Raw genomic sequence first — 12,396 nt, forward strand, 5'->3', positions numbered from 1 at the left:
GTGTGATTAAAGGCTATTAAAAATGTGAATTCTACTTTCATAGTTGTTACTGATTTCCTCTTTGAACTCTAGTGAGTAATTTGCTTTCTTCTGGCTTCATTATCTGTGCTTCTGATATATTATAATAATCATTATTTGCCTACTTCATGGAGTGTTAATTAATTAATGCTTAATATAAGATGTGCTTTAGGTGATGAACACTATCATCCCAAACATAATTAATCTTGCAGTATTTAGCAAATGATTGTGCCCTGGAAAGACTGAGTGGTAAGCCATTATAGGACTACTTTATTGACCAACTCTTTTCAAAAGAAGGAGGTGCGTGATACAAGATGTACTGAATGATTATAAACCTATAAACCAACAACAGGGGTGTGGAATAGGGAAGGGAAAAATGGGGAAAAAAACCTGAAAGTCCTCATTTCAATCCAAATCAACTTAAAATGCAAAGTTATAATTCTTTTAGTTCCTCATGACCTCTTTATGTTCACATTTTTCTATTCATCATAGTCATAATGAAAGTAGAGATGCTTAAAAAGCAATGACAGAAACAGTTCATCATTAACGTAGTAATGGATAACACTGAGTCCATTTAAGTGCTTGACATACATTAACTGTATTTAATTCTTGTAACAACTTTGTAAAATAAGGAGTTTTGAAGGAGGTAACAGAGGCTTAGCTATGTTAAATAAATAACTGGCCTTAGGTTACAGAGCTAGTCAGTGTCAGAGCCTGGCTTCAAACCCAGGACTATCCCTACAGTCCACAAGCAGATCTAGTGTTTTTCTTCCCTCACACTTTGCCATAGTAAAAGCCTCTTGGACCACAGAACTTCCCCCAGGGGGTCCGAATATCAGAGAGCCCTGCATGGATACACCAGTTCCACTTGTCTGATTTCTACATATTTGGATCTTGAAGGACTGGCTGTCCTTATTGTGAAAATATTTGCTTTAAGTGTCATCATTGCCCACACAGCAGCTAGTTTTCCTTTTAAAACCTAAATCCTCCATATAGGTAATAGACACTTTGTCAACTGACCAGTTATTTTTCAGGCCTCATTTCTAGCCCCTGCATGACTTCCTTCCCTGCTATATATTCCATGCTAAATCTGCAGAATGCAATTGGCCTTTTCCTGAAAATGTATCATGTGCCTTCTTACCTTATTACATTCTTCTGCCTAGAATACACTTCCCTATCTTGTTCTTCTTCACACTATTTATTACTCAGAAGTAGGAACTCATTTTCCCTTTCCCAAATCAGAAGAATTAAATTATTTCATACCTAAGTGTGTAAGACAGTACTTACATAGATTACAGCATTCATTGCATTTTGTATTTATTATGTATTGTATGTCTGTCATTCTTGTTAAGTATGTGTGAGCGAAACGTTGCCATGAGCTCCTCTTGCGTAGGAACTCTGAGACAGTCAGATCTGTGGCCTTGAAATCCAGCACAATGTTTTCCTTCATGGCAGATCCTCAGCTAATGTTGATGTGACATTTGAGATGACCATGCTTGTGAATTATGTTCCAAAATCACACACATTAGAAAATAATGAATTGTAAGCTACATAATACTCTGAATTTAAACCAGTTTTAGGATGGAATCAAGTGGAGGATCTTTATCTAAAGAGCACAGCAAAGTAGAGAGGCCAGAAGAGGTGAGGGAAAAAGAGTTGGCAGAAATTTGGAGAGAGAAAAATCAGTATCTCAGAAACAGAAATAATGGTTCTCTAAGACAAGTTTGAGAAACTGTATACTTTACAAGAGCAAATGAGCCCATCCTAATCTGTGGACCAAGGGAGATAAAAAGAAAATGGAAAATAAAATCAAGGCCAGCTTCAAAACTGGATAATTATCTAAGACCTATACCGTCCAGCAAACTACTCAATACTTCCTGGGAGAGTGAACAACAATCAATCTAATATGTTAATTCCAAACACCAAATAAGCTTTAGTTGGTCCAGCTAATGTGGTCTTCATTCTGGCTTTCCGGGGATTGCCCCTTAAGAGATTACCTACAGACTATCTGAGTTTCCTATAGCAACCTGCAGAATCAATGCCTTTGAAGAAACACTGATACATTGTCCATCCCCATTGTACAGACTTAGCCTGTGTTTTGACAGTAGTGGTGAATAATTTAGATAACATTACTTTTTCAATTCATGCAATCTCCATTTACTGATATAATTATAGAAAAGGACCATTTCCTGTTTTTGTTTTTCTAAGGCACTTGTACTCGTGTGCACAGGTACCATGCATGAACATGTGTAACTAAGATAATCTTCCATTTTTCTTTGCCACCCAAACTAAGCTATTTTTGGAAAACAAATTTCTATCTTGCAGATGCACTGTCTGACTGATAATTCAGAGGGTATTTTGTACTTTAGTTTTAGAGTAATTTTAAATACATAATCACTGCTAATATAGAAGAAAATACATTTTGTAAGACTAAATAATTTGAAATATTTTAGAAATGGAGCCACTGATAAGGAAAGATAGAAAACTTTTAGATGCACCAGATTTGAAATTCAGGTAGTTGTTTTACCATTAAGTAGAGAAGGTCCTCCTATACAGGCTGTTTTTAAAGAACTTCAAGTATTTTTCAAATTTATTAGTACATAATACTTATATTACCTATTTATATAATGCACATTATTTAGTACCTTAGAACGGTACTTCTCAAACCATCCGGTAAGGGACCAGAATTTTTGTCCCTACACCCCTTTATTGTAAATACAATAAAAATGCACTACTAGAAAAATGAAGATTAAAAGACTAGACATATAAAGTCTGAACCACAATTATCTTATTATTAAAACAGACATGAAATTTCTCTGTCAAATTCCTACAAAAGATTCTAACTACTGTAATTTTAGCAATTATGTGGCCAGAGGAAATAGCATTCAGGCCTCCACTAGCACCAGAGCGTAGACCATACACTCTGCCATAGAATATGCATGCAGTATTAACTCTATAATAGAACTTTTTGTGAGTTTTTGATAACTTTTAATTATTTATGTATAATTTCTACCTTTGGTGAGTATAGTTACAATTTTTATCTACTTGCAATTGTTCATTACACCACTAATGGTTTTTTTACCCAGTTTCTGATGGAGAGATTCCTTCTATTTAATCAGTCTCTCCCACTGTCCCTATTTGCTTTTTGTGATTCTGTTAAAGATGAAAGAGATCTTTCTGTCTCTCTGTAGAGACACGCACCCTATATCAAAAATCTCTCTAAAAACAAAACTTCACTGGGAACCAGCAGTTAGCGTAATGGCTATGTCGCTGGACTCCCATGTAGTCGACCGCGGTTCACGTCCTGGACCCTGTGGCTTAAAACTCACGCTGGGCGCGTGTGCGTGCATGCCCAAGATCCCAAGAGGAGAATGGAGGAGAAGGGATTGTGGCGTGACCATCTCCCATGGGGGTGGTGATTTCTCGCTTTCTGTCTCTATGTCTCTCTCTGTCTGTCTGTCGAGCGCACGCACCCTATAGTGAAAAACCTCTCAAAAAAAAAAAAATTCACTGAATGAATGACTTTTGTTTATTTGATACATTATAATCCAATCAAAGAACTAATGTAGAAACTAACATGACTAGTTCTTGTTGAATAAATGCTGGTTCTTTGGGATTAAAAATAATTTAAAAAAAAAAGATGAAAGAGAATTGTCATCTAATGCTACAGGGTTTTTTGTTTGTTGGTTTTTTTTTTTTTTTTTTTATCTCTATTCAAAGCTTTGTCTATATTGGCAGTTTAGTATACCAGATCATTAGAATTATTTCAGTTGTAACCTTTGAAACAATTACGATGTCTCCCAAGATTTTAAACACGCACAATATTAGCATAGATGTCAATAAAATGTTGAAGAAATTTTTCAAATCTTGAATATATTTGAATGATTTTGATATGATTTCATTTATTTACGCTTGTATACTTCAAATCTAGTAATGGATATTTTGTTAGTAGCAAGATGTGATGTTTGGATTCATAATCTCAGAAGAAATATAAAAACACTCTAAGATTTGAAAGAGCTTCTTTTGATATAAACAAATTTCCTAAATATTCTAAGTACTACAATGAGGTCATTGTGACAACATAAGCAAAAAAAGTTTACATTACTTTTAAACGATCAAGTTTTTCACTGATTTTTAAAAATTATTTTTGTCTAAAGCTAACTCTGAGTTATATTTGATGTTTTCAAAATATACATTGATTGAAAAACATTTGGGAATAGAGAGAGCAGCTTATAAAATTGTAATTAATAATGCAAGTTAGTTTATTACTATAAACTGCTAGAAACATTTAACATATGAGGTTTAATTATCCCAAAAAATGATCTAGCATAAAAGATGCTGTAAAATTCTTTTTTGAATATATTGAAAGTGATGGTTGAGGAGACATTAATATTTGCTTCTGACAAGGTTGGAAAGTTTTTGTCATGAGTATAAGCATATGGGGAATGTCATCTCAAAACTGTCATAATTACAAAATCTGTACCTTGGAATCTATCTAAATTAAGCAAGGAAAATGTTTCATACATTTAAATAAAAATGTTTCTTAGGACAGATGTGATTTTTAGCCTGAACAATTGACTTGTTTGAATAGTACACAGTGTTAATTAGCACAAAGAAAAAATACATTCTGTTTTCTCTGATGGTTTTTACAGAGTAAAATTCAGTGTATATGACGTAATTTTAGTTTTCTCTTTGTATTTCTCTCTTTTCTTATCCTCGTATGCACAAAACAGACAATGGTCGCAATGTCAAAGGTAATGTACGAACACAAATTCGTATCAATAAAAGTGCCCCTTACTTGGCATGTCAACTTGCCTGCTGTATGCCCTGTTCAATGCAACATCTTCATGCTGCCCTTAGCTGGTCCAGGTGCCTGGTGGAGACATCACGGCTTGATTTTGCTGGAGACATTGTGATTTTCTAAGCTTTATCACTGAAATTATTATGAACTCCTTCTTCCTGCAAGAAGTGTAAGCCTAGGTTGACAATGAAGACTTCCTAAATATTTAAAGCATTTGGAATCAAACAAGTATTAAACCATGTATGTTCCAATGTGAAAGAGGCATAAAAGCCTATTTTGGGAAAAATAAATTTTTGGAGTACAAGATTAAATAAAATTCAAAAAGTGCTACATATCAGCATTACTTCACTTGTTCCTCTTTTGTTTCCTTAAAACTAGTTTCACGTTCCTGGATGGCAGGGGGTATGGTTTTAAGCTTACTGTAGTAGTAAACTGTAATGCATGAAAGTCATTTTCTATTTTTTTCTTTATTATACTTTAATCATTTTAGTTTTGTCCTTTTTGAGTCTGAAATCACTGGCATGTCCTACAGCTATTGTAGGGTAATATTTATTTGGGCAATTCTCTGAATATATTTGGATTTGATTGAAAATATGAAATTCACTTCTGTTTTCTACTATATCACAGTAGATCCAAGGATCGCAAATTGTAACGATCGTATGATTCTTATCAAAGTGAAAAGAATTTGAGCTTGATCTGTTAACATATGCCATGCATGCTGCTGTGGGTATGCAAATGGTGACAGTGACTCATTTTGTGCATGTGTGTTGCATGAACATGTCTCCACCAGTAACCATCATTACTTATACAACTCACTATTTTGGCCTCTTCTGTCTGTCATTGGTATTCTGACCACTGTGCAGTTTTGTATACTAATTTCTCAATTTTTTGCCTAATTGATTCAGATATAGTAACAGTTATGAATGAATATACTAGAGACCAAATGTATTTTCTGATCAGCATGCCAGGGTAATGTGAATATAAGTAAAATCATGACAATTTCCTCTTTACTCCATCCCAACTTTATTTTGGAAATACTTCAAGAAGTATCTATGCAGGTGACCTCTAATAGTGGGATTGGATTTCCTCTATGCGATTATTCTATCCTTCACCTGCCCACTGTAATGTTTGTAAAGCAGCAAATTAATGTTGGCTGTAGCTGTTGGTTCAGACTCACGTAACACAGAATGCTACTTCAAGAAACAGGATACATACAGCTCTTGCCAACTTGCCTATGTGAATATGACTAGCTTTAAGACTTCACAACTAGCTATAAGTTAGGAGATGTTAATATTCTAATGATTTTTCAAAATACAGTCAGAAATTCATCTAATATCTAGCAAAAAAAAAAAAAGAAAGAAAGAAAACTGGTTTTGCTTATCTTCCAAGCTAGCAGTTCCCATAGTTGTCAAATAACAGTCATTTTATTTTAGTCTCAGAATCCATTTAAACTCCAACTCTTTTGGTTTAACCCCCCCTCTTTTAAATAGCAACAGTCTTAAATAAAAATTTCCTGTTTTTAAGCACACATTTCAGATCATACATCAATTTTGCAATCATAACTTTAAATATAAATAAGATTTAAGTCAAAATTTGGAATTATAAATATCTAAACCATTGTAGAAATTCTTCATTTATTAATTTTTGAAAATGCATCAACTGATAGTATCATATGGTTTTATCTTTCTTTCTATTAATATGATGTATTATATTTATGATTTTGCATATGTTGAACCAACCTTGTGTTCCTGGAATAAAATCTACCTGATTGTGATGTACAATCTTTTTTATAAGTGGTTGGATATGATTTGTTAGTATGTTGTTGGGAAACTTTCTATGGGAGAACACATTTGCAAACATTAAAATTTAATGCATATATATACTCTACAGTTTCATTACATGTTTAGGCTTTTGGTTTTAAAAATGTAAATAATGTTGAAGTAGCTGCTTCTTTAAAATTTTCACAGAATGGGGACAACAGATAGCGTAGTGCTTATGTCACTGCACTCCCATATGGCCGACCATGGTTCAAGTCCCAGACCCAGTGGCCTGAAAATCACTCTGGGCACAAATTCATATGTGCCCAAGTTCCCAGTAAGAGAATGAAGGAGAAAGAATTGCAGTGTAGCCGTCTACCCTGGAGGGATGACTTCTGACTTTCCCTCTCACTGTCTGTCTCTCCCTCTCTCTGGCAAGTGCATGTGCCCTATGACAGAAACGTATTAATTTTTTTTTCACAGACTGATTAATATACTAACTAGGTCAGGACAATGCACTAAGTGTGTTTAAAAAGTGTGTATTTTATCTTCTTTTCTAAATCAAATTTAAATGAAAGAGTAACACATACAGACACATTTCTACACTGGTTCATATACAAAATGCATAAGACAATTATTTCAATACCTAATTTAACAAAAAATGATTTCTTTACCGAAATGAAACGAATTATTTAGGAATGCATTTCGAACCTCTATTATAGCCTCTGGTTCATTCCCATTGGGTGAGATGTTGACTAAACCCCTTGCACATGTGGTATGGATAGCTTTATCTCCAGGGCAGGTCATTCTTTAACTTTTTTGAAAGTCTGATATAGTGCCTACTACACAGAGAGATAACCTGAATCTTTCTGAAATGTAATTTCCTTGCCTTTTATCCTCAGTAGACAGATACTAGCTGACCACTACAGTCTTGATGTAATAATATAGTAGACAGACAGCAAATTGGTACTTAATATTTTCTTCTAAAACTAAATAATTTCCACGTAACCTTCTTTCTTTAGGATCGGTTTGTTTCCCTTTAATAAATTCCCTTAGCAACTTTACTCCTTAAAATAACTCTTCACACACCTTTCTGGAAAGCATTACCCATTATCAAGGGGGGAAAGCTACTTTAAGTAAATTGCATAGTCTGTGTATAAATGTACAAATCATAATTGTGAAATATATTTCTAATAACTGAGAGGAGTCTACTTCTACCTTAATCACTCATAAACTAATTTTTTACTTCAAATTTAATTTACTCGTTTCTCTGCCTATTCTCCTTTCCAAGTCATCAGTGGACTTTGACCTCCTGAACCCTACATTTTAAATATCATTAATAGACTTTGACCTCTCTTTTGCTTCCACCTCCTAATATCAAGTATCCTTGTATCTCTTTGACATTGGTATGTTCAGTTTCCAACTTGTCTAGAGCCTGTCATTGAATAAGAAAGAAAACTGCTCTTAAGATTGTACAGTTTTAAACTCATCTCCGGCCATGAATCCTAGCAGACTCATAAAGGAAGTAAATTGATTTGATACAACTTGTTTCTCATGAGCTTCACTGGACAGTGCCCAGTAACCCATGATTTCATAAAGATTTGCAAATTGATTTTCAATGGTGACATTTTTCTTCTGTAAATTATATGCCATGCACTGAAACAACGTGGATACTGAATATGAGTAATTTGATGATTTCTTCTTATATACCTTTCTAAGTGTCAAACTGGTTGCCTTGCTATTGACAGTGTTTTTTTTTACTAACCTTAATTAATCTAAATACTGCAGTTGCATTTTTCTTTAATGTTAAGGCACTTTAGCAATTCAGGATTTATTGAACTTTAGCCACATAAACTCAGCATCCTAAGAGGTATTGTACAAAGACCAGGTAGTTTAAAAATCACCTTAATCCTTTTCATTTCTTTCTTTCATTTCCTATTTGACTCTCAGGAACACTGAGAGTCAAAAAAAAAAAAAATTAAAAAGCCTTTACAAAGTGTCAGATGCTCTCATCTATGTATATCAGCACCATCAATAACAGAACACATTTTCCTTTAGTATCCATAATTCATGTAAATAGGTTCATCATACAAATTTTAAATATATTGAAAATAAAATACCTTCCAGTTGCTGCTTGGGCCTCTAGCTTCATCTTTAAAAGCAGGGTATTTCTTTGTAGCTAAAAACTGGCCCACATTACATTTAATAAAACACATGTACTATATTAAAGATGTCGCTAGCTATTGGTTTAATCTAGTTGGTCACCTGTTTTCTATCTCTTCTAATATATTGAAAAATTCAATCTGGTCATCTATCTTGCAAATGTTTCTCTATAGAACAGCAAGTACTCCTATATAGTTTCAAGTTTTACATTCATTTCTATTAAATCTATCACTTCCTTTTAACTCTACCCACTTATTTTCCTTAATTTATTTACTTTGTTTTTCAGATTATTCCCCTTTCTTTCATTAGAGTTCTGAATTCCATTTGTTCATTGATCACTGTCAGTGAGGCTGCTTTGCACCTTTAAATCCTCAAACAAGGCCTTTCTGAATATAGACTTAGGATTGAAAAAACACTATTCTGATTTTCAGTCCTTAATTCTTATTCTTTTTGGTTTCATACTGTGTCTGCTTAGGTTTACAATTGGTAAAGTAAGGACATTATTAATACCTACCTAAGTTACAGTGTTGGAAAGTTTTTGATTAGAATTTAGAGGAATTTAAGACAACACTGATCATCTTGCATCTTTCAAAAGACTTCTCCATGCGGGAACCAGCAGTTGGTATAATGGCTATGTCGCTGGACTCCCACGTAGTCGACCGCGGTTCGTGTCTCGGACCCGGTGGCTTAAAACTCATGCTGGGCGCGTGTGCGTGCGTACCCAAGATCCCGAGAGGAGAATGGAGGAGAAGGGATTGCGGCATGACCATCCCCCCTGGGGGGTGATTTCTCGCTTTCTGTCTCTATGTCTCTCTCGCTCTCTGTCTGGCGAGCACACGCGCCCTACAGTGAAAATCTCTCCAAAAAAAAAAAAAAAGACTTCTCCATGTAAGCATCTGCCTCAAACTAGTAGAAATACCCACATTTGTTATACTACAACTGAGCTGTAAATGTCTTATCTAAATTGCATTTGTAAGGAATTTTTAAGTAATAGTTTAAGTTTTTCTGAAATTGTTAAATGTATATATGTGAAAGAAAATCTAGATTAACTTTATAAAACAATTTTTAAAAAAAACAGAATAGGGTAGCATTTTAGAAGATTTGTCCATCAATAATTTAGAGAATTCAAAATAGAGACTAAAAAGAATTGCAAATTCTGATGCCAAGTTTAGCAGTTTAACTTAAACACATTCTTTGTTATACTCATTTTACAATGCTGAAATGAAATTCAAAGGCAAAAAGATCAATTTGGTTCTCAAATGATAATATCAGAAAGAAATAAAACAAAAGTAATTTATAATAAAATAAGTATTTTAATTATCTTTTTTTAGATACAATCCTTTGAGAAGACATGATGCAATAATTAGATATCTGAAAAAAATTATCTTAAGCATCAAAGACATGAGAAAACACTTAGTACACATACAGGATAAAATCATAGAGCAGAAATATGACTAGACAACAAAATAAAAACCATCATACTCAGTAATAATTGGTCAGATTAATTAATGCATGAATTTTAAAAGTGGGAAATAATAAAAATTAAATTATAAATAATATACTCCCCAAAAAAAATTTGAGGAAAAAAATGAGGAAATATGGTATTCTCACAAATAAGCTGGTCCTTGTTTTAAGTACAGTGTCCAAATGATTTTCCATGTGATAAAAATGCAGTAATAAATTGCAAAGAAGAAAGAAACCCCATCAGATGTCAGGGAATACATTTATCTTCTAATACTTTAGACCTTGTTAAGGATTGAGAAGGAGGAGGGATAAGAAAAAGAAATGTCAGTCAAGACATTATAGAGAAGTTGTAGCAGATCTCTAAAAATTTATTTAAATTATATTAAAACCAATAGAAAACACCAACACAAAGAAAAGCTTTCTCTTTTTTTTAATTTTTACTTGTTGCTATAGAGCGTATGTACTCCCTGGAGAAAGAAAGAGAGAGAGAAAGTGAGCAATCACCCCCACGGGATATAGTCATTCCAAAATCCCTTCTCCTCCATTCTTTTATTGGGATTTGGGGCATGCACGCAAATGCACTCAACATGTTTTTCAAGCTACTGGGTCTGGGACTTGAATCATGCAGTGATTCATATGACATCTAGTGACTTAACCACTATGTCACCTAATGGCTCCAAATAAATAATGTCAAGTGTTTAGTTTTAGTTTTAGTTTTAGTTTTTCACTTTTGTCATAGACCCTGTGCATTTGCCAAAGTGAAACACAAAGAGAGAGAAAGTGAGAACTCATCTCCTGGAGGACAATGCCATACTGCCATCTCTTCTCCATTCTCCTCTTTGGATAGGTTTGCACACGTCTGGCATATTTCTCAGGCTATCATGTCAGGACATTAACAGAGCAATCAGTCATGTAGGATTCAGTGTCTTAACCACCATGCCACCTGCTGATCCACAAGTGTTTAATTTTTAAGATACACGATAGATTCTTTACATAGAATCACAAATCATTTTATACATGTAGGATCATATCAATGTGAAATTATTTTGAAAGAGTTTTTATTCATGATTTTTTGATTTTTATAATTCCCTATAAATCTAATAATATTCATCCCAGCACTAATGAAAGAAGACTCAAGTCTCTTTGCTTACGTATTTCTACATGGCAGTTACAAAATGCAAACTATAACCAGATCTGTAAAATTTTGTTTTGGCTATCAAATGTCACAAAGAAGTTCTAAGTAACAATTTTCTAAAATGGTGAAAAAATTTTGAAGACTTTCTGAACAAAACAATGTATAATTTTCCCTCTACCTAATAGTTGCAGCTCTGGAAATTTCAATGTATGTTTAAATTACATAAAAAGCATATTGGGCTATTTATATGTGAAGCAAGTTCAAGTCACAGATCATTATACACAGACTTTTCAATTACATCAGTGCTCTTTTGAACATATAAAATTATTTTCAATGCAAGAGAATTGTGACATTCAAATTTTCTCATTATCTTGACCCAACAAATGCCCTGTAGGGTGATGTACTACCACAGTTGAGACCATGTGGATATAGGTGTAGCCAGTTCAGTGGAGTTTATTGGACTTAGTCAAGGACAATCAAGGTACATTAACAGTGTTTTTATTTCTGCTGATTAATATCATAGATGATTTTTACACCCACAATTCTCAACAACTCTGTAAATAATTTGCTACATAAATTCAATGTAGAGAAGGCTTATATAGAAAGAAAATCAAAAGATGTGCTTAGGTGTTTTGAATATAATTTAACTATATATCACACCCCCCCCATCCACAATCGCTTGTTATTATCTCTTTGTGCAGCTAGTTATGTGAGGAATGAAAGTATGACATTAGAGTTGGAGGAAAGACAATAATACTTAAGATGTCTGAGGTCCTAACATATATTAAAAAATTTAATATTAAAATATACACATAGAATGTAGCCATGGAAAGATACAAAAAGAGAAACACTATCTGGAACATTTTACATTAATAAATTTATGGGGCCAGCAGGTAGCATGGTGGTTAAGGCACTAGACTACCATATGACCAACCACAGTTTGAGTCCTGAACCAGGCGGTTTGAAAATCATGCTGGATTCATGTGTGTGCCTGAGATTCCAAGAGGAAAATGGAAGAAAAGGGATTGCAACATGGCAGTCATCCCCTAAGGGATGAT

The 12,396-nt window shown here is 33.8% G+C and overlaps 1 protein-coding gene across 1 annotated transcript in view; it reads left to right on the forward strand.

Annotated features, from left to right (window-relative positions):
- KCNH7 (potassium voltage-gated channel subfamily H member 7) overlaps window positions 1-12,396 on the forward strand; it is a 213,049-nt gene that overhangs the window by 38,827 nt on the left and 161,826 nt on the right. Inside the window, exon 4 of the mRNA XM_027776500.1 lies at window positions 4,752-4,772. Within this exon, the coding sequence (XP_027632301.1) occupies window positions 4,752-4,772 (21 nt within the window). The remainder of the gene's footprint in view (window positions 1-4,751; window positions 4,773-12,396) is intronic.

The sequence above is a fragment of the Tupaia chinensis genome, unplaced genomic scaffold, assembly GCF_000334495.1.
Source record: "Tupaia chinensis unplaced genomic scaffold, TupChi_1.0 Scaffold000674_2, whole genome shotgun sequence".
Classification (NCBI taxonomy): Eukaryota; Metazoa; Chordata; class Mammalia; order Scandentia; family Tupaiidae; genus Tupaia; species Tupaia belangeri.